Genomic DNA, 25,860 nt, shown 5'->3' with positions numbered 1-25,860 from the left:
TGATCCCTTTTTAAATATAGGCACCACATAGGCCCTATGCCAATCCAGTGGCACCATATCAGTCCTAAAATGACAAACAAAATGAGAAAGAATGGCATTGAAATGACAGAGCTTAATTCTGCGGGGTGGATGCCATCTGGTCCAGGTGCTTTATCCACCTATTCTTTCTAAATATTTCTGGACCATATAACTTTTGAGCCATTGTGGATCATTCAAGGCTGTATGAATACCATCCCCATTATGGACTTGAGCTCCCCTGTGCTCTTTGTATACACAGAGCTGAAAAAATATTTAATACATTTGCCTTCTTTTTGTCCCCAGTCACTCACTCCAGACAAATTTGTAATGGGCCTACATGCTCAGACCTGACCTTTTTACTATTAATATATTTGAAAAAAAAATTGGGGTTTGTCCTTTTGCAATCTATCATGCGTTTTGAATTTTGAAATTAAATGATAGTGTTCCTTAAATTTTATATTTTTAAAAGGGTCTTTTCTTATTATTTATTTATTTTTAACTTTGGCCGTGAGCCACATAGGTTTTATTTTTAATAAAAAATATACATGGAGGAAAGAACCCCCTGAGAAGAGTCACATGCGGACCAAGCTGCTTAATAAAGAGTATTTTATTTGCACAATAGAAGTAATACAAAAAACTGCAAAAGCTAGGTACCCACCAACACCAGGATGAATATATTTAAAAAGGAGACAACGTTCAGGGCACCCTGGGAACAACAAAGCAACAACAAGTAAACAAGGACAAGAAGCTAGAAACTAGAAAACCTCAGGGGGGAAATATCAGTGAAACATCAATGGAGTCAAGAGAAGAAGGAACCATAGAGCGGGGGCCTGAAAGTGGCAGGACTGAGGAACAACATACAGACTCGCAGTCCCTATCAAAAGGAGAAATGGCAGAGATGCTGCAAAAATTGGAAATAGCGATTAAGAGTGGAATTAAGGGTGAAATACAGAACCTGCGGACAGACCTGGGTCACCTGCTCGGCAGAATTGAAACAATCGAAGAACGAACAGAGAAGGAGGAACAAGAAGTAAAAGCATTAAAGGACCAAATAGGTCAAACACAACTACAACAGAGACTTATCCTCTATAAAATAGAAGATCAGGAAAATAGAAGTCGGAGACAAAATCTGAGGATAAGGTCAATCCCAGAAGAGAGGGGAGAAGACCTCAGGCAAATAATGCAGAAGATATTTAACCCCCTGCTGGAAAAACCAATAGAGGACTCGATAAGGATCGAAAGGGTCCATAGAGTGGGGAACCCGCAGAGAGCGAGGGCGGAGCGAACAAGAGACGTCATAATTAGATTCCGACTCTACGAGGACAAAGAAATAGTGTGGAAGAAACTAAGGGGACAATCCCCGATAGTTTATGAAGGGACAGAGCTACAGATATTCTCCGACCTATCACTTGAGACCCTGGCAAGGAGACGAGTGTTAAAACCACTTTTAAAGCGGATGATAGACCTAAACGTCAAATATACTTGGGGCTTTCCAGCATGTCTGGTCGGTACAAAAGACGGGAGATCAGCAACGCTGAGATTCCCGGAGGAATTGGAAGAGTTCTGTAAAAAATTAGATATTCAGATTCCCGACCTACCAGGATGGGAATAGAGGAGTAAAGGGCAAGGGAGGAAAATAATGAGTTAACCCATTATAGCCCATTCTTAGATTTTTGTTGTTTTCTTCTGTGGTGGTAGGTGTTATACTCATCCCCCCCCACCCCCGCTTTACGATCAGATCGGGGGGGAGGCAACCCCAGGACCCCACCTAGAGGGATCTGGATCAGACATGGAGGATGGTTCAGAGGTCAATAAGTGGCCTAAAGGGGATGTAGGGGGGAAGGAGGGGGGGTGTGGAATGGGGGGAGGGGGGAGGGGGGGAGGAGGGAGGGGGGGACGGGGGGGGGGGGGGGGGGGGGGGGGAGGGGGGAAGGGGGAGAGGGGGGGGAAAGGATATATCTCACCAAAATAATCAGAAAAAAAAAGGGGAAGATCAAAGATGCCACAAATCAAATGTATATCCTATAATGTGAAAGGTCTCAATAGCCCAACCAAGAGACATAAGGTGCTCAAGGAATTGAAGGGATATAAAGCAGACATCTCCTTTTTACAGGAAACGCATATCACCCAAGGATCGAATATTAGATTATATGCCCCAGACCTCCCCACGTGGTACTACGGAGACACTATCTCCAAGAGAGCTAGAGGAATAGCAATTGGAATTTCAAAAAGGGTACGTTTTGAGTTGGCCGACAGACTGACAGACCCAGAGGGGAGATTCCTCTTTTTGAGAGGAAAATTGGAAGGATTAGAATGCACTCTGGTAAATGTCTATGCTCCAAATGCATTACCGATAAAATTTCTCTTGGGAATACTAGGGAAACTGACAGACTTCAGAAGGGGAAGAGTAATCATAGGAGGAGATCTTAACCTATGTATAAACCCAAAAATAGATAAAACATCTCAGACATCGAGCGTCCGGGACGGACAGCTAAGAAAGCTCAGGGACGCCTTATTTAGGAGTCAACTGATTGATGCCTGGAGAGTCTTTAACCCGGACCAACGAGACTATACATTTTACTCCCCGGTCCATGGGACTTACTCAAGGATTGACCATATACTGGTCGATCACAGGACCCTGGATATGGTGGTTGAGACAAAAATAGAAACGATGACGATTTCTGACCATGCACCAGTTAGTATTATAATAGAAATCTCAGGTAATACAAGGCCTAAACAAAATTGGAGGTTAGACGAACATCTATTGATAGAGGAGACCAGTCTAACAAGGGTAAAAAAAGAGCTGGAAGAGTATTTTAGGTTAAATGAGATGGAGGGAGTGTCGGTGGCAACACTGTGGGATGCCCACAAGGCAGTGATAAGAGGAACCTTGATTTCGGAAGGAGCAAGGAAAAAGAAAGAAAAAAATAGGAAAAAGGAAGAATTAATAGAAGAAATCTTCCTCTTAGAACAGGAACATAAAAAAATAGGGAAGCAACAAGATCTTTACTTGAAACTGGTCAACAAACAAAATGAATTAAAAGATATTATGGATCAAGAAACCCGAAAGGAATTCAAATTAATCGCTAGGGAAAGATACACGTGGGGAAATAAAACTAATAAACACCTAGCAAGAATGGTGCAGAAAAAGAAATCAAAAAATTATATAGATAAAATCAAAAACGAAAAAGGAGAGATGATGCAAACAACAAAGGAAATTGCGGAGACTTTCAGGCTATACTATGAGAAACTTTACTCAGTAGAACAAAAAAACGGGCAGGAGGGAGAAAAAATAAATAAAACTGTAGAATTCCTAAGGGAAGCTGGTCTGCCAAAAATAAACAGGAGCGAGGCATTAGCCATGGACAGACCAATAACAGAAAAAGAGATCAATTTTGCACTAGCCAATACAGCAGTGGGCAAAAGTCCGGGACCCGACGGTTTCACCACCCTGTACTACAAAAAGTGTAGGGAGATCCTCTTACCAAAATTATGCCAATATTTTAATGGATTGGGCAAAGACTTCGGGTTGAGTCGGGAGGCCTCAGAGGCCATTATAACAGTTATCCCCAAGGAAGGTAAGGATAAAGGAGATTGTTCAGGATATCGACCAATATCTCTGCTAAATACAGATGTAAAACTATTCGCAAAGGTATTGGCCGAGAGAGTAAAACGGGAAATGGCAAAGATGGTACATCCTGACCAGACAGGGTTCATCCAGGGAAGGGAGGGGAGGGACAATGGAGTTAGAGCATTACTGATAATGCAAAAAATGAAAACAAACGGAACCCCCAGTCTACTCCTGTCGATAGATGCGGAGAAGGCATTCGACAGGGTAGACTGGGGATTCATGCTACGCACCCTGGATGAAATGGGGTTTGGACAAAGGATGAGGGAGTGGATAACAACTCTCTACCAGGAACCGAGGGCAAAAATAAAAATAAATGGTAGCCTATCCCAAGACCTGATAATGAAAAATGGAACCAGACAGGGATGCCCCCTTTCCCCACTTCTATTTGTGCTATCCCTGGAGCCGTTATTAGCCAGGATACGCAAGAGCCCCGACATAAGAGGAGTTAAAATAGGAGAGGACGAACACAAACTCTCAGCATTTGCAGATGACGTACTCTTCTATTTGTCAGACCCTATAATCTCAATTCCAAAATTACTGGACTTATGCATGTCATACGGAGAAATATCAAATTTTAAAATCAACGTAGCTAAAACCGAGATTCTAAGTATTAATATCAAGGGACGAGAGGAAAGGGATTTAAAACAGAAATATTGCTTCTCCTGGATAAAAGCACTCAAGTACCTCGGTATTTTTCTAGTTAAATCAATGGAAAAAATGTACGTGAACATTTTTATCCCCCTGTTAAACGAAATTAGGGAAGAAATTGGGAGGATAAAAAGCAGACCGATATCCTGGATAGGACGAATAAATTTCTGTAAAATGGTAATTTTACCAAAGATTACTTACAAGTTCCAGATGATACCTATAAGTTTGCCCGGAACACTATTTTCAGCCCTTAAAAAACAGATCATGAACTTCATTTGGAGAAATAAGAAACACAGAGTATCCTTCCAAACCTTAAGACAACCTAAAAATAAGGGGGGATTAGCAGTACCAGACGTTAAAACATACTACGAGGCTGTGGTTTTGTCAAGGGTGGTGGAATGGGTTAGGGCCAGTAAGGAAAAGAGATGGGTTAACATTGAAAACGAAATGTCAAAGGCAAGTTTAGATAAGATTATATGGAACCCACCTAAATATAGGACACTTGATAAGAATACACACGAGATAACTAAAAATGCACTAAAAATTTGGGATTCTAGGTACAAAAAAATAGAAAAGGAATTTAACTCACCATTATTGGCACTGAAAAACAATGATTATTTTGCACCGGGTAAAGCACAGATTGGAGGAAATTGGATAAAAAAAGACACTACCCAATTAAGGGATGTAATAAAAGATGGGCACATTGTAACACTACAAGAATTAAAAGAAAAAAAAGATTGTTTTTTGGAAATAGATGAATGGAGATACCATCAGCTGGCCCATTTTATACAAAGATTACCGCACCCACTGAGATCAGGGGAGCAGCTATCCGAACTGGAAAAAATATGTACATCGGAAAGGGTCAAGGGAACTATCTCAAAATTATATAAGATTTTGCTAAAGGTGGACGAGCGGATGGTTCCTCCTTTCATCAAAAAATGGGAGAGAGAACTTGGATCAAAGCGAGATAGGGCCACAATCGAAAAAATACTGACATTGGCCCATTCCTCGGCAATAGATAGCCGTACAGCTGAGATGAGCTACAAATGCTTGACCGGATGGTACACGACTCCGGACAAATTATCTAAATTTAACGAAGGACAAACGGGAGAGTGCTGGAGGGGATGTGGATCTCCGGGTACAATGGCTCATCTCTGGTGGAAATGCCCTAAGGTCGAGGAGTTTTGGAAAAAAAATACTGGGATGTATAGAAGAGATTACAAAAGAAAAAATTAAGTTGGATCCTTGGGTGATATTGTTCCATGGAGGTGAGGAAAAAATCAAAAAATATAAGAAAACCTTAGTCCCACACCTATTAAATGCCGCCAAAAGGATAATACCGAGAAGATGGCAGGAGATAGACTGCCCCCATACCTGGGAGTGGATAGACTCTGTGGAAGAGACTTACAGAATGGAAGAACTGAGAGAAGAAGTGGCAGGAAATAGTATAGTCCAAGATAAGAAGTGGGACAATTGGAGGAGTTTCAAGAGATCCTGGAGTTATGCAGAAAAACTTAGGGCTGAGACCTAAAGATAAATTAAAAACAGATTTGAAGGCATCAGGAGATACTCCGGATTGTATATGGTGAGAAAGGGGGAGGGTGGGGAGGGAGAGGGGGGGAGGGAGAAATTGGGATAAGGTAAAGGGAATGAAAAATTGTTTTTTGTTTTTTTTATGTGAGACTTTAATTAAGTAAATGAAGGAGTAAATACCATAATATATACACAATAAAGAAAAGGAAAAAAAAAAAAAAAAGGGGTATATATACATTTACACATCTTGGAAAGAAAAAAGCAAATGTAAGAAAAATAAACTACACTAATGATGCGAAACCTGATCAGAGACGCAAAGGGCTGGCAAACGGAACATGAGCGTATAAACGCACACTCTATGAGGTTGATGTCTGAAGTGAAGAGGAAAAAAAAAAAAAAAAGGAGACAACGTTGTCTGTGTAAAAGCAGCTGTGTCATGCATACAGCAATCGTACATCAGTTGCCCAAGCATAGTACACAATAAAGTGCAATGGGATGGACTACAAATCACGGTGGCATTCACCATAGAGCAATGTGTTCATCCCGTCACTATTCATAAGTATATCCCTAACTGGAGGATATATGGGTATGATGTAATCAGCACACATAAAAGTCATCCCGAGAGGCAATATGCTACTGCTTAATGAGTTGGCCAAGTTGTAAACTGGTATTATAGCTTGTATAGAAGGTGGCATATAGCCACAATAGTGATAAGTCCAAATAGCCAGATACAGGTAGACCGTTAGAGCAGGTTGACTGCAGGTCCAAGCAGGCATATAAGGCAAAGGAAAGTAAATTCAAAGGATTCACCTGACCATTTTAGGCAAGAGTCTCAGAGTTTAGACATCTGTTCCAGGGATTTCCGAGAAGTTCACTACAATTTAGAGGAATCATATTGTGTTTGGAGTCTTTTCATCTGAAGTGCTCTATTGCTGTATGGAATCTGGGGAGCCTCGCTGCAGTTGTACACACTTGTGGTGTGTTAGGGCCCTCTGGGCCACCGTCCGAATACCTCAGCCAAGATGGTTACTGCTGACATCAGGGTGCGTATTGCACATGCATGATGTGGTTTGTCATCCGTGACGCATACAGCGTCAATGTCATGGTGGCAAAGTCGACATGTTTCACCCAGTCACGTAGGTTTTTTCAAGGTTTGCAGTGGTTATGCAATAGTGAGTTGATGGTTTCAAATATCTATATATAGGTTTTATTTTTAGCCTTTTAAACTTATTGTCCATGGTAATATAGTTTGCAGTGAGTTTGTATACAGTCTTTTTGAAGAATTCTCATTTCTATTCCGTGTTCATTGATGTTAAGATTCCCTCCCAGTCTAAATCTTGGAGAGAAACCCACATCCTTGGAAAATTTTCTCTCTTAAAGTTAAGTATTTATATATTTCCGGTATGTGTTTGTTGCTTACAGCCAACATTAACCACTTAAGGACCCCTTCAGGCCGATATAGGTCGGCAGAATGGCACGGCTGGGCACAATCACGTACCTGTACGTGTCTCTTTAAGCCCAGCCGTGGGGTCCCAAACGCGCTGCCGGCGGCGCGCTTGCGACCCAGTCCTAAGCTCCGTGACCGCGGTATCCCGCGGTCGGTCACCGGAGCTGAAGAATGGGGAGAGGTGTGTGTAAACACACCTTCCCTGTTCTTCACCGTGGCAGTGTCATTGATCGTCTGTTCCCTGAAATAGGGAAAGACGATCACTGACGTCACACGTCCAGCCCCGCCCCCCCAAAGTTAGAAACACATATGAGGTCACACTTAACCCCTACAGTGCCCCCTAGTGGTTAACTCCTAAACAGTGCATTGTTATAGCACTTTTTGCTGTGAAAATGACAATGGTCCCAAAAATGTGTCAACATTGTCCGAAGTATCCGCCATAATGTTGCAGTCACGAAAAAAATCGCTGATCGCCGCCATTAGTAGTAAAAAAAAAAAATATTAATAAAAATGCAATAAAACTATCCCCTATTTTGTAAACGCTATAAATTTGGCGCAAACAAATTGATAAACGCTTATTGCGATTTGTTTTGCCAAAAATATGTAGAAGAATACGTATCAGCCTAAACTGAGGCAAAAAACGTTTTTTTTAATATATTTTTGGGGGATATTTATTATAGCAAAAAGTAAAAAATATTGTTTCTTTTTCAAAATGGTCGCTCTATTTTTGTTTATAGCGCAAACAATAAAAACCACAGAGGTGATCAAATACCACCAAAAGAAAATTTGTGGGAAAAAAAGGACGCCAATTTTGTTTGGGAGCCACGTCGCACGACCGCGCAATTGTCAGTTAAAGCGACGCAGTGACGAATCGCAAAAAAGGGCAAGGTCCTTAACCTGCATAATGGTCCGGGTCTTAAGTGGTTAAATAAAATTATGTTATGGTCACCGATACCCAGATGTTCTTTTATATGAATATGTTTTTACACTGGTAATATTACAGGAAGAAGGAAATAAAGTAGAGCTAAAGGAAAAACGTATCATTTTGGATAGAGTAGGGGAAGGTTATAACCCCAGTCAAGTTTTATTTTTTGTCGTCTTCTGTGTCCCAATAGGGAGATTTTCCTTCACTTCTTGTCCCATAACCAAAACATGAAGTGAGAGGAAATCCCTCCAAAAAGAGGGAATCCCTGGTTGTCAGCAGGGTAACCAGAACTAGTGTACCTATTGGAAGACTTCCCCTCTATTACTGTTCTGGAAACAACTCAAAATTTGGGATTTACTTGTAACTTCACTTCGCAAAAAGAGGGTAAATCTCCCTAACGGGGACACGGGCAGCAATAAAAAAACTGACAGATGTTCTGATCTTTTCTCCAAAAATAGGAGCTTAGTGGTGTCATTTGTTAGGAAGGTGGTGTATTTTGGAGATGTTGTGAAGGTTGAGGTAGCAAGATTTGGACAGCGGTTGGATGTGGGGCCGAAAGGAGAGTTCAGAGTCCAGGATTACACCTAGAACCTTGGCATGCAGGGACTGGTTCATAGAAGAGGCATGTTGGGGAGGAAATATTATGAGATTGATTTTGGATAGACCGAGTTTAAGTGGCATGACATCCAGGCTGATATGTCTGTTGGTAGATTGGTGATATGCGAGGAGACTGAAGGAGTGAGCCGAGTACACATTTATTAGGCAAGTTGTATTTTTGAAGATTCATTTAATTATTGAACAGCTAAAGTGCTCTCGGTCAATTCAAAATGTCAATAAACCTCAAACCTGAATATTTAGGAAAGTAAAAGTTGGCTTTCTTAGGAGAATATCTATATGTGTGCACAATTTTTTAGCAACTATTAGTGTGCACAATAATACAACTAAATTAAAACTGAAAATATTCCCATCTCCCTTTTTTTTATCTGTTCAAGTGAGAATAATACACAAACATCTCAAATAAACATTTCTGATATTTAAAAAAATAATCAGTGACCAGTATAGCAACCCTTCAATAACAGTCAGAAGCCTTCCATTCATGGAGTCTGACAGTATCTTGATCTGTTGACTATTTTTTGCAGCACCAATTACAGCTTCCCAGACAATGTTCAGAGTGGTGTACGGTTTTCCTTCACCGTAAAGCTACCGTTTAAGAAGGGCCCACAAGTTCTTAATAGGGTTTAGGTCAGGTGAGTAAGAGGGCCATATCATTATTCTTTCATCTTTAAAGCCTTTACTGGTTAGCCATGCAGTGGAGTACTTCGATTCATGCAATGGAGCATTATCCTGCATAAATATCATTGTCTTCTTAAAAGCTAAAGACTTTTTTCCTATACCACTGCTTGAAGAAAGTGTCTTCTAAAAACTGGCAGTATGTTTGGGAGTTGATTTTGAGTCCATCTTCAACCCAAAGAGGTCCAACTAGTTAATCTTTAATAATAGCAGCCCATACAAGTACCCTACCTCCACCTTGCTGGCTTCTGAGCGGAAATGGAGCTCTGTTACATTACTGATCCAACCACAGACCCATCCATCTGATCTGTCAAGAGTCACTTTCATCTCATCAGTCAATAAAACCTTTGAAAAATCTGACAGATATTTCTTGGCTCAGCCTTGATGTTTTAACTTATGTGTCATGTTTGGTGGTAGTCGGTTTCAGCCTTCCTTACCTTTGCCATATCTCTAAGCACTGTACTCCTTGTACTTCTCAGCACTCCAGGTAGAAGGCAGTTCGGGAATATGACAGCACTGGAGGATAATTTGTTCCTGGTAGCTTCACACTTAATTCTCCTTAAATCTTTGGCAGTTAATTTGCGTCTTTTTCTCAACACATTTCTTGCGACCCTGTTTATGAATTGCAACAAAACGTTTGATGGTTCTGTGATCACAACTTAATATCTTAGCAGTTGTGCATCCCTCTGAAAGAGTTTTACATTTTTTTACTTTTCAGAGAGTCAGTTAAATCTCTTTTTTGGCCCATTTTGCCTGAAAAAGGAAGCTGCCTGATAAGTATGCACACCTTGATTTACAGTGCTGATCTCCTTAGGCCACACCCATTACAAATACTCATCACCTGATATGCTTAAATCCAATAAGCATTCAAGTTTATACAGCATTGAGTTGGACAATATGCATAAAAATGATGATTTGGTCAAAATACCCACTTGTCTAATAATTGTGCACACAGTGTAAATTTGGGTGTCATCAGCGTAGAGATGGTATTGGAAGCCATGGGAGGCTATTACCTGACCCAGGGAGGAGGTGTAGATGGAGAATGGGAAAGGTCCAAGAACAGAACCTTGGGGGATCCCAACAGAAAACGGAAGAGAAGGAAGTTGAATTGTAAGTAATGTACAGTCATGGACACAAAAAAACTTGGAGTTTCTTGATGAGGAGGGGGTCATCCACCATTTCAAAGCAGCAGAGAGGTCCAGGAGTATAGAATAGTGTTCATTGGATTTAGCCATTAGCAGATCGTTTGAGTTTTAGGAGAGCAGTTTCAGACTGAAGGCTATTCTTCTGAGTGAGGCGGTCACTCAGTCGGTTGCAGACTAGATGTTCAAGGAGTTTGGATAAAAAGGGGAACAAGGAGATGGGCAGTAGGTTGTTAAAATTGGTGGGGTCTAGTGAGAGCCTTTTAAGTCTGAAAAAAGTTTTGCAACCTCATCTATAGTGGTTGAATAATGATTGTACCTGTGGACATGGAGTGTTAAGTGGGGGAAGATATCTGTACAGCTAAAATCTCCTCATGAATTGTATCCATCTTATTTTTGAAGTGATTGGCGATCTCCTGGGCAGTGAGTTAGAGGGTGGAGGTAGTGGAGAATGAAGTAGAGAGTTAAAAGGTAGAGTTGCCAGTGACGGGATGATAGGTTGTTAATAACAGCGATAAAATAGGTCTGCTTGGCAGTGAGCATGTGTATTTTTGGGGGGGGCAGATTTATATTGGTTGAAATCTTTGAGACTTATGCCGTGAACACACAATCGGAATTTCCAATGGAAAAAGTCAGACAGAAATTATTCATCGCATATTCTGATCGTGTGTGTGCCCCATCTGAGTTTTTCCTTCAGAATTTCCGACAAACTTAGAACGAGAACATTTCTATCGGAAACTGTATGGAAAAAAAAACATGCATGCTCAGAATCAAATGGACGCATGCGCAGAAGCATTGAATTAAATTTTTCTCGGCTCGTCGTAGTGTTGTACGTCACCGCATTCTTGACAGTTGGGATTTGGTGTGACAGTGTGTATGCAAGACAGCTTGAACGGAATTCCATCGGAAAAATTTGTCGGAGTTTATTTCTACGGAAAATCCGATCATGTGTACGCGGCATTAGTCTTATGCCACAAACACTCAAGAGTCTTGTAGACAGAAGAGGCTAGGTTGGGGCAGGACAGAGTGAGATTTTGTCATGGAGGTGGTCAGTAGCAGACAGGGCTAGCTATGATTAAGCACTGGGCTACAGTGTGAAACGCGTCAGCTTCTGTTCTATTTTTTGCTGTGGCATGTATTTTTTGTGACCAGTTTTAATAAAAGGAACGTTTTTTGGAGTGCGGCTGTCCAAGTTTTCCTCTATTTTTGCAGGGCTCTGCCCATGTATATGGTGGAGGTGGCAGGGGTGAACATTTTTGCAGCGCCTCTAACTATTTCTTCAGTTGTGGCCTGCAGGCCCGCACCTGCGTCTCTGGACCCAGCCTTAAGATAAATAGTGGCAGCACCAGCTGGCTTGCTCATGCCAGCCGTGGTCTGCAGGTATACGTACAGGCAAGGGTTGCCTACGGACAGGCTAAGGTTGCCTACGGACAGGCTAAGGTTGCCTACGGACAGGCTAAGTTTGTATACGGACAGTCTAGGGTAGTAAATAGACAGACTAGGGTAGTAAATAGACAGACTAGGGTATTAAATAGACTAGGGTAGGGTAGTAAATAGACTAGGGTAGGGTAGTAAATAGACTAGGGTAGGGTAGTAAATAGACAGGCTAGGGTAGTACATTGATAGGGTAGTAGATTGATAGGCTAGGGTAGTACATTGATGGGCTAGTACATTGATGGGCTAGGGTAGTACATTGATAGGCTAGGGTAGTACACAGATAGGTAAGGGTAGTAAATAGACAGGCTAGGGTGGTATATAGACAGGTTAGGGTAGTAAATAGGCTAAGGTAGTATATAGACATGCTAGGGTAGCAAATAGCTAGGCTAGCAAATAGCTAGGCTAGTATATAGACAGGCTAGGGTAGTGTATAGACAGGCTAGGGCAGTGTATAGACAGGCTAGGGCAGTGTATAGACAGGCTAGGGTAGAAAATAGACAGACTAGGGTAATAGAGTAGTAAATCTCATGAGCAGTCCAGTATCGTTTCAGTAGATCATTGACATGTGATGTGATCAGTCCCCCGCATGCACACATATGAGGACAGGACCGAAAAAGCAGAGAGCAGACAGAGCAGAGTCCAGTGTCCGACCACAGTAAAGGGCTCCTCACCTCCAGGAGAGCCGTGCATGGCAAGCTCCGCCCCTCCTCTGCAGCCTGGTCACTCACTGGCCACCGGCATCCCTTACCCGGCTTCACACCCCTATCCCTGCAGGAAAACTAAAGCTTCCATGCTGTGCCCTCTCTTCTATGGGGCGCAGGGTAGAAGTTTTAGTTTGCCTGCTGGAGGGACAGAGGTATTCAAAAAATCCAAATCCCCAGCAATTGACTGGGTATCCGGATTTTGCCGCCTCCCTGTCCTGGCGCCCTAGGCGGCTTCCTGACTTGCCTATTGCTAGCACCGACCCTGGTAGTAGAGTAGAGAAGAGAAGGGTTGAGGTGGAAAAGGCTTCTATGGGTAATTGTTAGGCGGTTGGAGGGAGAGAAGGTGGAAGTGAGGGAGAGAATAAAACTAATAAGGTAGTGATCAGAGAGAGGGATAACATTGTTGGAGGTGTTGCATGGAAGTATTCATCAAGTGTTTTTGGTTTGTGAGGTAAATGAGAAGCAGGATGGAATAGAGGACCCTGAGACAGCAAGGTTTGGCCTGTTGGGAAGAGGCCAGAGGCGGACTCCTTGTAGTCTGCATATGTCTGTGTAACCTGGTTATTCTGGCCCAGTTTGTTGCAATGAAAATCACCTGTTTATATCCTTACACTATTTTGTGGAGCAGGCAATGTAGAATTCACACTGGAGGGAAGGCACAGATTAGCCTGACCTGAGACCAGGTAATTTTCAAGGCATCTGATCTCAATGCTAGAGGAACCTTGGTCCTGGCCACAAACAGGCATCTTGTTGGTGAATATTCTGGGCAGGACATCCAATGTCCGGGTTCACCCATCTCTGACATATCAGGTTAAAGATGTCAGGGGGAAGGGCCCATTATCCTTAGTCCAGGCAGTGATGGCCAAGGTAATCCACCTTCCAATTATTCACTCCTGGGATGTGAACAGCAGAGATTGTTAAACAGTGTTTCTAAATCCATGAGACAGTCTAGTTTGCTTCCTTCAAAGCTGTAGGACTCCTCATGGTAGCTGATGTAGGCCACAGCCATGGTGTTGTCTGAATGCACCCTGACCTGGATGCCCTGAGATCTTAGAAGGGCACAAAAAAAAAGGCGCAAGGACCTTTGTGGCAGTACAACAAACTGGAAGTGATACTCTCTTACTACAAAATGCTAAGGAGATGGTTAAATGGCAATATGCAGATAGGCATCTTTAATCACTTGCCGACCACGTCCTGCACATATACGTCGGCAGAATGGCAGGGCAGCGCAAAGTAACGTATATTCACGTTACATTGAATTTTGCGCCCCTGGCGCGAGCTCTGATCGTGCCCGTAGGACCCATGTACTCGATGTCCGTCAGTGTCCCGCGATCGTGTCACTGAACGGCAGAATGGGGAGAGGCCAGTGTAAACAAGGCTTCTCTCTGTTCTGCCTAGTGACAGGACACTGATCGTCTGCTCCCTCTCATCGGGAGCAGTGATCAGGGTCGTGTCACAGTAAGCCCTGCCCCCACACAGATAGAATCACTCCCTAGGACACACTTAACCCCTTCCTAGCCCACTAGTGGTTAACCCCTTTCATGTCAGTCACATTTATACAGTAATCAGTGCATTTTTATAGCACTGATCGCTGTATAAATGTGAATGGTCCCAAAATAGCATCAAAAGTGTCCCATGTGTCCACCATAATGTCGCAGTCACGATAAAAGTCGCTGATCACCGCCATTACTAGTAAAAAATAAACGAATAATAAAAATGCCATAAAACTATCCCCTATTTTGTAGGCGCAAACCAATCAAACGCTTATTGTGATTTTTTTTTACCAAAAATATGTAGAAGAATACGTATCGCCCTAACCTGAGAAAAAATTTTGTTGGGGATAATTATTATAGAAAAAAGTAAAAAATATAGCTTTTTTTCAAAATTGTCGCTCTATTTTTGATTATAGCACAAAAAATAAAAACCACAGAGGTGATCAAATATCACCGAAAGAAAGCTCTATTTGTAGGGGAAAAAGGACGTAAATTTTGTTTGGGAGCCACGTCGCATGACAATTTTCAGTTAAAGCGGCGCAGTGCCAAATCGCAAAAATCCTCCGGGGCTGAAGTGGTTAATGTCTATAGATGACAAGTATTCCCCATGTCTCAGAAAAGCAATAACCGACCTTGCGGATTTCATGCCAAATGTTGGAAACTAGGAGGTATTTGTTGAGGGATTTTAGGTCCTGGATAGGACAAATACCTTGAACAGTGTTGAATATAATTCTTTATCCTGTAGGGGTACTTGCACAAGTACTCATTGGGACAAAAGGAAATTATTCCGGAAGCGTTTTGCGCAAATGTTAGCACTTAGTCATTACTATCAGGTAATGACCAAGCACTAACATTTGCTTGAAACGCGTCTACCTTGTTGTCCCCTGCATCATCTGTCAACCACTTGTCAGATGAAGTCTAAATAAAACGATTTTTGGAAGTGCAGTCGTCCGAAATCATTTCCTTATGTTACACAGCATGCGAGCTGGGCTGGCACCTGACTAGTATGTGTGGGGGTTAACCAGAGACTCACTCACCTGGAGCGGCTTTTCTTGTTTCATTGAAGATTGTCTGTACTCGTTGGGACAACACAGATAATTCAGGGAATTCTGCAGATCTCACCTTGGGCAAATTGTGTTTGATTTGAGAAAATCATGCATACATGGACATATTTAGCAGTTTATCAGCAAGGGAGTTTATTGGCTTAGGCATTCAGGACTGCTGAACGCTGTTAAATGCGCAAAAACGCACCTAAACACTAGGCACGTTTAGCACTTCAGTGTTTATTTCAATGGCCAAAATAAATTTAAATTCTGGCCAATTAAATAAACTCCCAAACTCCAAACTCTGCTAAACTCCCCGAAACGGTTTTGAAAAAATGCTGCCTGGGTGAGTTTATAACACTGATTTTCCCCATCAGGATGAACAGCATTTACAAGAAACCAGTGTGCATGAGGCCTTAGGGCTAGGTACTGTTGAACAAAGTGTGTACTGGATTAAATTGAAGAAATTCTGAGGAGTATGATTGAATTCACTTAATCCCTGTCATGCATCAAAATGCATTGGATATCTATGATATATGAGCCCAAAAAAATAAAAATCTGGACTTTATATGTTCTGATGTGGCAATAACACAGACATGGAAGAACAATTTCTAAAGTAACTTGGTAGAATTATAGCTATTATTACTGAATACTGTTGTTGAAATGACACATCATATATGTTATCTTATACATTTACTTTCAACATTATACCAAATGTATTTGCTTTTTTTTTTTATTGTACCTGAAACATAATAAATGATGAGTTAAAATTACCAAGCTGTAGGCAAAACAATCAACTGAAATTAACAAATCCTTATATTTGCTAACCTTTTTACGCAGGCTTCTATCATATCACTTGCCATAAGTTTAAGACGTTGCTCCAAGTGGTTGGCAAACTCTGGTTCTGGCCAGTGAAGATCATGAATAAATTGTTGCAGTGCATCTAACTTCCAGAACAAATCCTCTGAGGTTGAGGAGCCATTGCTAGAAGACATACAACAACTGTAAATACATTTCCCTGCAAAAAAAATTGCAGACGATCCAACGATATTCACCAATTATGAGCAACCATCTCTTCATATAAGCCATTTTCACTTTAAATTTTTTATTATTTAAAAAAAACATACTACAGCATGTTAGGAACTCCTTTGATTAAGCCCCGATGGAAGCGGTGAAACATGCCAAGGGGTATGGGCCGAGGAGCGGCATTGACTGAGGCTTTCAGAAGCACTTGTGCTAGAGGTACAAGAGAGGCTGCCCTTGTGATTTTGATCTCCTTTTAGGTATGAAACACTGACAGTCTGTAACTGCACTGGTATGTTGTGACAGACTCACACTTACTTTTGACAGGGAAGTCACTCTGACATGACGAAGTCAAGGGAAAAATCAACCACTACAATGCCCCCCTTTGGTCAGTGTCTGAAGTTTCCTATGGAATGGGTCAGAGTATTGACTCCTCCTTTATTAGATGGATAAGTCTGAGTTTTTTTTTCTTAATCAGACAAATGGAGATCTAAAGTAAACCCTTCAGATACACCATGGTGCTTTGGGAACCCTTTGTTATGTACTGAATGTTTCTTTTTAAACAAAGATTGCATATAGATAATGAAAATAAATTATTTCCTAATAATGACCAGCATTAGGAGAGGTTAAACATTTTCAAAAAGTAAAACTGCATACTCTTTACCATGTAAGAGAAATTGCAAATTTTCAGCTTGTGGGGATTTTTGTAAATGCCCCTCACTGTTTAAAAATCACAAGGCAGACCATTTTTAAAATGTAAAGACTAGTCATTAACACCTTGACACAATAAAATTAAAGTAGAACTATAAGTAAAAAAATATATATTTTGGATAGCGTAATTGAGACATTTAACCCCTATTTTTTTATTTTTGCCATTTGTGTCCCTTTGGGGAGATTTTCATTCATTTCCTCTTCCAAAGCCCAAAAAGGAAGTGAGAAGTCGTCCAATCAACAAGGAAATTCCTGGTTGTCACCAGCAGGCCCGTCACGACAAGGCAAGCAAACCAAGCAATTGCTTGGGGCCCAGAGCTGGCCTGGGGCTCCAAGCAGGGCCCTTGCCACGCTTCCTTTAAATGCTGCAGCCGCCTGAGCACTCTAAAGAGAGCCTCAGGTGACCGCAGCACTGCGGCCTCTCTCGTCACTTCTTCCCCTTCCCTGTAGCGTGGCCGAGCTCCTCTTCCTTCCTCCTGTCAGTCCGTCCAGGTACCGCGCGGTACAGGAGATTCAGTTTCCTGTTCCCGACTGGACTGACAGGAAGTGCACACTGAGTGCTCACTTCCTTTCAGTCCGGCCGGGAACATGAAACAATCTCCTGCCGTGCGGTACGGTAGAGGGGGGGTAAAAAAGACCATAGGGGAGGGAGGGTGAAAGGGGGGGAGTTAAAAGAACACCCCCCGCTCATCCCTGACTCCTGTGCGCATGCCCGGCGGGTGCGATCGCCGCAGGGGACCCGCGATTGCTCGTTACAGAGCGAGGACCAGGAGCTGTGTGTGTAAACACACAGCTCCCGGTCCTGTCAGGGGAGAAATGCCTGACCGTCTGTTCATACAATGTATGAACAGCGATCAGTCATTTCCCCTAGTGAGGTCACCCCCCCTACAGTTAGAACACACCCAGGGAACATACTTAACCCCTTGCCCACCCCCTAGTGTTAACCCCTTCCCTGCCAGTGGCATTTTTATAGTAATTCAATGCAATTTTATAACACTGATCGCTATAAAAATGCCAATGGTCCCAAAAATGTGTCAAAAGTGTCCGCCATAATGTCGCAGTACTGAAGAAAAAGAAAAAACGCTGATCACCGCCATTACTAGTAAAAAAAAAAATATTAATAAAAATGCCATAAAACTACCCTCTATTTTGTAAACGCTATAACTTTTGCGCAAACCAAACGTTTATTGCGATTTTTTTTTACAAAAAATATGTAGGAGAATACGTATCGGCCTAGAAAACATTTTTTTAATATATATTTTTGGGGGAGATTTATTATAGCAAAAAGTAAAAAGTATTCATTTTTTTTCAAAATTGTCACTCCATTTTTGTTTATAGTGCAAAAACCAAACCGCAGAGGTGATCAAATACCACCAAAACAAAGCTCTATTTGTGGGAAAAAAAGGGCGCCAATTTTGTTTGGGAGCCACGTCGCACGACCGCGCAATTGTCAGTTAAAGCGACGCAGTGCCGAATTGCAAAAAGTGCTCTGGTCTTTGACCAGCAATATGGTCCGGGGGTTAAGTGGTTAAAATGAGAAATTTTTGAAAACAGTTAAAATGAGAAATTGTGAAGGTGAAGCATAGATAGCAATAAAAACCTGAAATGTGTTTTTCGCACTCTCTCTAAAACAAAAAAAAAAGTTTTGCCTTTAGTTATACTTTAAGACTGTCAACTAAGTATTATCTTTTTTTCCCTTGTTATTAAATATGCATATTCCAGTTGAAGAAATGAGTCCAAACCTAGTAATATGTGGTAGTTGAAGTTCACTTGGACATATTTTGTTACTCAATATAAAAAAATCTTACTGTGAAAATTGTCTAATATGCAGAAAAAATAACTGCAAAATTGTTGCACAATAAAATGACAGCTGTGCATGAGTGCAGGTTAATAAAGTAACAGTTGATCATTAATGAAAGTCTTTTGTCTGTGAATGTTGTCTGTACCTTTAATAATGTTTGCTCTTATTTTCAATACCAACAAATATTAAGGTCTAGCCAAGTTATCCCTCGAGAAAAAATTCCCAGTAGACCAATCAGAGAAAACACTGAACATTACACCTATGAACTGCCTAATATCTCCCAAACCTTAAGATCTAATGCCCCAAATGTACTATTATAACAGGAGCAGTAAAAACAACAAAATACCATAATGAACCATTTCATGGTCAATTTACATGTTATCACTCTATAGCCCTTTATGTTTAGTGTAAATTTGTTTGTTTTTTTGTCATATAATTACCTTTTTCATATATCATAACTATTTTCATATATCAACAGAAAGGCCATAGAAATTAAACACATTTTGCGCAGTTGTACAAAAAATGCAAAATGAGGTAAGTCCACCATTTGTGGAGATGCTGGCACGTATATACAATATGATGTTTGTTAAGAACGCTTACCTCCTAACTTTACTCATTAAATAAATTATCAGTTTTTATTTTAATGTTTTCATTTTACACGCTTTTTTTATATAATCTATTTATTTCACTAGTTTACTCCTACTTTCCTTCCAATTTTTTTATTTTTTTTATTTAGGTATTAGTCTCTCTTCAAACATGCATTAGCATTTTACCCTATTATTTTCAACTAAACCACCAGCAATTTGTGTTTGTATTATTTCAACAACTACAACATTTGTCTCATGGGTATCTGCAATTAACGGCAGCATGCCAACTATCCCCAGGTTGCAAACTACCATGTGTGCAAGTTGATAACCAATCCCTTGTAGTAGCCTTCTAGTAGAGGATAATATTACAATCAAAGGCTTCTATGTAGACATGTAAAGGCTCAATACATTCTAGTAAAACAACAAGTGTGCTTTAGGTTATGCCCACAGGACCAAATACTACAAAGAAACAGATTAGCACTGCCTTTACAGTTAATGAGCATAATTAAAAATAACAATAAAGATGTTAATGTTAAAAATGAAATATAGCTAATATTTTGAATAATAATTTTGCATTTTAGTCAACAGATACATTATACATATGTGAAGATTAACTAGCCCTGCACTGTATGACCATGTGTGATTATGTTAAGTATTTTAGATTGTTCACTTCTCCATCGACTGATGTGAATAATTCAGTGTTTGCTGTAAAGCTCTGCATAACTGAAAACATCAATCAGAATAAACTACACTTTTTTATATTATCTATAGTATGTTGCAAAGCCCTTGGAGTGCACCCATTTACATTAAAAAGCCTAATTCCAGCTATAAAAGGATCAAAATCAGCGGTTTCAGCAGGAATTGGTCACATTGGCCATGATCCATGTATGGGCAGGCTGCTTGTACTGAAGTTGATCTATAGAGCGACATCAGTACAGTCAGCCTGTCCATTTTTTTTCCATGAGATTGCTGCCAGCAGTGGTCATTGTATTCTGATGGTGGGGAAACCTCCCACTGTCAGAATACAAGAACGCAGTGGGAGGGTTTCCTACGTGAACACAGTGTGGAAATTGCATAATCTATGGATTGCCTTACATAGGTTTTGCCTTGAAGAGATGGTAAGGTAACCCCTGGCTCTGTTTTCACCTTTTTTTTAAATAACGTATACTATAAAACTGTCACTTTCCGGCAATATTGTAAAAGTGCTCTGGAAAGTGCTTAAAAAATAAGGCCTAATATTACTTTATGTTAAGAGATATTTAGTAGCTCAGTACTGATATGAATATCGCTAGGAGTGGGCGAATGATTGAAAAACAGATGGAAAAAAAAAAATCAGTGCCTTTCTGCCTAATCACCTTCTGAAAATGCAGCTTCTATATCCTGTAATCCTTGCTAATGTTCCAATTTAAGCTGGTACCAAGACCCCTGCCCCAGGTTTCCCATTTCATGGTGGCCGATTTGCAGCATCCAATGGACACACCATTGCATGCAGGAACTACAGTTATGGCACAATACATTGTGTGCATCAACAGAAACACAGCCACATAGCTTAGAATGACATGGAACTCCCCTAGTCCTCTTCTTCAAGATAACAGAGATTCAAGACTGCACTCTTCCCATGCAGACTGGGAAAGCAGCACTAAGAGCAGCAGTCAGCAACACTGAAATCTGTAAATTGCAAACGCTTGAGTAAGAATTATAACAAATATTTTTCTGTCCGTAGGGTTTAATACTTTAACTGACTGCCAGCAATGATTCTTTAGCAAAATTAAAATAATCCTTGTAAAAATACTACATTGGAGCCCACAAAATCACTATAATCTCATCAGGTCTTATATTCTCCAACGTTGATTATGAAACATTTTGGATACATAACTTCATTCTTTTAAATGTCCTAATATAGGGCACCACAAGATGTCTATGAATATTAATGTTGGAAGCAAAAGATAATTCTTATCACCATTAAAGCACAGTTTTTACTCTTGAACAGCCGGAGCAAAAAATTCACCATGTATTGGTGGCTGGGAAAGTAAAATATGCCAGTGTCAACGAGTTAAAAAAAGAAAGTTCTCCCATCAGGGATGAGTAGGAATAAAAAATGCCCCTGCGTTAGTGGTCAGTGGAAGTAATAAAGAACAATTACTTCATCCACCAGGCACTGTGTCAGTAATCAAAGGTTATTTACCTTATACCTAATCAGGCACTGCTACAAGTGATTAAATAACGTTCCACCCTACACACTGACAGCATTTAAAGACTATCCCCCTCCCCCCAATATCCCTCCACTAACCCCCACACCCCCTCGCTGGTGTCAGTAATAACAGACCACTCCTCTGAGCACAGGTGTTGGCAGTAACATTTTCCCCTACCCCACTTCTCCCTCCTTCCCTCATACTGCTGTTAGTAGGATAACAAAGGAATCCCCCTTGGCATACACCAAAAGCACCTTGATATTCTGCAAAACTCTTTGGGACATTGTCGCTGAAACCATACAGTTACCATCGGGTGTTGTAACACTTTGCACCAGCTGCAACTCTACTCAGTGACTCCCTAGACTTGCAATAAAAAAAGCCGTGCATACAGGCTCACTGCAGCCAACAAGCTGTAGTTTTTCGGGGACCCCTGATCTGGGCTATGTTTCAATTGAAATTAACCATGTTTTTCGTGGCAATTCATGTGCAGACAATCTAAACATACGCTATTATTGCTGCCTGATTTTTCTTGGTACGCTGAAGACAATGCGTATCACAGGTAGAGCTTATTTACATGGCCAGGAAAAAAATCTGCATTTAGATGTGCACTGTGCATAGTTTTGTACACATCTAAATGCAGCACTGTAGTAATCAATGAGCTCATACACATAGCTGCACCTTTAGATGCATATTTTCCGCAAGATGTTCTCCAAGCCCTGCCCGGAAGAACCTGCGTTCATGCACAAAATACGTATATGCCTGTGTGAATGGACCCAAAGAGTAATAGCTATAAGGATCTATAGCAGGGGTGCCCAACCAGTGGCCTGCGGAACCCTCTGATGTGGCCCACGACCTCCTGCTCTGTGATGGAATAAAATGAAATAGAATACTGTTATTAAAGGTATATTAATATGTTATACAAATCACAGTGTATATATAGCCATATCTGTTCTTCAGTGGTTACTGGGCTGCTTTCAAACTGATCCACAGGTGCAGGGTAGTGCACCTGCGGGTTACCTGCACTGAGTCATAGACTTCTACTACCTGCGAGTTTGGTGTGCTTTTCTGATATAATAGAATTCTATGGCAAAGTGCAGCTAACCTGCAGGTAAGCCACTGGTGAACTGTACTGCACTCGCGGTGCTGGTAAACAACAGTGCATCAGTGTAAAAGCAGCCTTAGACCCCTTTCACATGGTCAGTCTGACCCAATCGGGCCCTCCATTCACCTCTAAGGAGTGGAAGATGTAAATGGACTTTACAAACGCCTACCTCCAATCCGATCCTCAAAAAAAGTGAGAGTAGAGTGGACTCTATAGAGCCGAGTGGGCTACCATCCACCCGCTCCGCTTATTGTGGCCCGCGACCGGTTACCAAGTCCCCTGATCTATAGTATATAATTTCACTAGATAAAACCAGGGCCACCTGAAGGCCATGGCAAATAAATCATTCCCTTACATAAACTCCACAAAATATTTTGAAAATTCTTGCTCATTAACTACAGGCTTGAACGTGCTAGCAGGGCTATAAAGCCTCTTTCACACGGAGTGAATGCATGGTATAATTCACACTGTGCATTTACCTGTGTTTAGGTATATTCAGGTTACTTGCATTTATAAAAATATAATTATTTGCATCCAGGCATCCATTGCATACTCTGAAAGCATTATGAACACAGGTACATTTATGTCTCATCCACACATGCACTGAGGCTCGTATACCATAAATGGGCCATTTTTTCAGCATCCCTACTTCAGGTGCTGTGTGCAGGTAGCCTATTCAAGCCTCTTAGGAGGCAGTGGCTGCAGGGACAGAGATGCTTGTCCTTATGAGACAGGCATGGGGGTGAGAAGCCCTGAACACACAATGTCTGCTCTTAGGGCCATTCACCAGCACCCCTGCCACATTAGGATGAGCAATGAGTGTCCATTTAGCTGCTGTGTTTTAACAGACTTGAATGCATTCTCTGTATGCATATCTGGTGTCCAGAGAAGCTGAAAAAGCAGCTCATTCATGGTATATGGACCTCAGCGAATGAGTAAATGAGGCCCATAACAAGAAAAAAATGATCTGGGGTGTATGAAGCATAAAGGGGCGTATAAACAAAACTCAGAAGGTAAATGTGACTGCAGCATAACAGTAAAATTACCTAGTGATGAAAAGCAGTGCCAACATTTTCAATGAAGACTGTTCAGAAAATATATATTTCATGTATTATATAATGTAGCAGTGTGGATAAACAATGTCTGATTTTAATTTAGAGTGTGAATGTGTCCTAAACAAAAAAGCATCTGAAAAAAATTACATTGTTTCTCCCCCCATATTTTTCACAATCTGCATTCTATTTATTGGAGATTCAGGTGCATGTACATGGGAAGAGCGGCTCCAAAGGTAATGATTTTGAGACGAAGCTGTGAAGACACAATGAGGATCTCAGCAGAGTAAGGATAGGCAGGTCTACGACTTGGTAGGGGGTCGTGGGACACCCATATCACCCCAATAAGTATAACTGCACTAAACGTGGGACAGTTTTGTACTGCCCTTCCGCTGACTTCAAACTGGTCCATTGTTTATAGGGCCTGAGGTCTCCTGAGACCCAATCTCTTCAGAGGACATCAGCAACAAACTTGTGGCACAATTATACAAGCATGCAAAAAGCATCACATCACTCACAACAATAACCATCACAAGTCAAGTCATGCATTATAACCATGCACTAGAAGAACACTCATATGTACACACGTGGATTCATATAAAGAAGTCATCCAGGATGGTGGTGTAAAACTAGGTATCTGTGGAAGGTTAAGAGTCAAGCTTGGAACTTTTGGAAGAGGTACACTAGGAAGACTGTTGGTGATGCTTCTGTAATAAAAAAAAACCCAGGAATACAAAAATAAAAAACTTTTTGCTAACAAAAGTTTCCGCTTGATGCATATTTACCTCTATTTAAAGCTGAAGATTAGTTCAAATGTTTTTCTCTCTACTGCTTTGGTGACCTAAATGAAGTATGTCCCACAGCAGACAGGTGGCTGGATCCTATAGAAATCTTCTTGGCAGGGTACCTGTTCTTGTTGGTGCTGAGGTCTTCACTCCAGTGGTGTTGCCAGGAGGGGGCGGGGGGCGGCCCGCACCCAGGTGACATCCTCAGAGGGGTGACACCATCCAGAGTGCGGCGGAGGTTCCTGGAGGCAGCCACAGTGTACCAGTGCCACACTCTCCCTGCCTGAGTGAGACTCCTCACTCTCACTGCAGCTCCCTCCTGTCCCTATACACCGCCTGGAGAGTGACAGTCTGAGCAAGCAACTCTTCCAGGCGGCTGCACATGGAAACCTTCTCTGCCTGCCGCCCAGGTGCATGAGGGGGTCGTCACTTATTGGGGGGTTAACCTGAGGGGGGTCTGCACTTATTGGAGGGGTGGTTTATCCTGGGGGCTCTGCACTTATTGGGGAGGGGGGTTTATCCTGAGGGGGGTCTACACTTATTGGCGGGTCATCCTGAGGAGGGGTCTGCACTGATGGGGGGTATTTTATCGAGAAGGGGCGTCTGCACTTATTTGGGGGGTTATACTGAGTCTGGTCTGCACTTATTGGGGGAGTTATCATGAGGGGGCCTGCACTGATGGAGGGGGTTATCCTGAGAGGGGTCTGCACTGATGGAGGGGGTGGTTTATCCCCAGGGGTCTGCTCATAAGGATGGGGGTGGCTTATCATGAGGGGGGGTCTGCACTGATGGAGGGGGTCCGTACTAAGGGACAACTATAGTTGGTGGGTGACACCATGTATACTGCACCGGATGACACCAGCCCTAGTGACGCCACTGCTTCTCTCTGAACTGCATTAGAGATGTGCTGATGGGAACCCAGCCCCAACTCATCCAATGTAAAAAAGCCCAAGCAAAAAGTAAGCTGCCCCCCACATCACCACCACCATTCTGTGGTTGTGAAGGAAGAGAGATGGGAAACCTGCAAAAATTATTTCTACAGGATCCATCAGCCTACATAATATTGGATACACTTCATCACAGATTAGTTAGGTCAAAAAAATTGTAGAGGAAAAAAATTGATAAACTTTAGCTTTAAAACTGATCAAATCTATTTTAATTGTGACACCTGAAATACAAGTTAAATAATAATTTTATTAAACAAATGCTAAAGGACAACTTCAGATAAAACAACCTTTAGAGTTCTGAATCGAGTGTGTTCGGATGGGTTAGAACCCATTTGTTTGCTTCTATATA

General features: G+C 41.5%; 1 protein-coding gene across 15 annotated transcripts in view; it reads right to left on the bottom strand.

Moving 5' to 3' along the window:
• CADPS2 (calcium dependent secretion activator 2) overlaps positions 1 to 25,860 on the bottom strand; it is a 777,539-nt gene that overhangs the window by 188,846 nt on the left and 562,833 nt on the right. For 8 of the 15 annotated variants that reach the window (XM_040343717.1, XM_040343721.1, XM_040343719.1 and 5 more), the window contains 2 exons: positions 24,367 to 24,486; positions 16,140 to 16,295 (listed from right to left, as the gene is read on the bottom strand). In XM_040343717.1, coding sequence (XP_040199651.1) covers positions 16,140 to 16,295; positions 24,367 to 24,486 — 276 coding nt within the window. Of the gene's footprint in view, positions 1 to 9,149; positions 10,105 to 16,139; positions 16,296 to 24,366; positions 24,487 to 25,860 lie in introns of those variants that run through there. The other 7 variants (XM_040343726.1, XM_040343727.1, XM_040343729.1 and 4 more) reach the window with 2 other exon arrangements.

This window comes from Rana temporaria, chromosome 3 (genome assembly GCF_905171775.1).
Source record: "Rana temporaria chromosome 3, aRanTem1.1, whole genome shotgun sequence".
NCBI lineage: Eukaryota > Metazoa > Chordata > Amphibia > Anura > Ranidae > Rana > Rana temporaria.
This window is presented reverse-complemented; position numbering and strand designations above follow the sequence as displayed.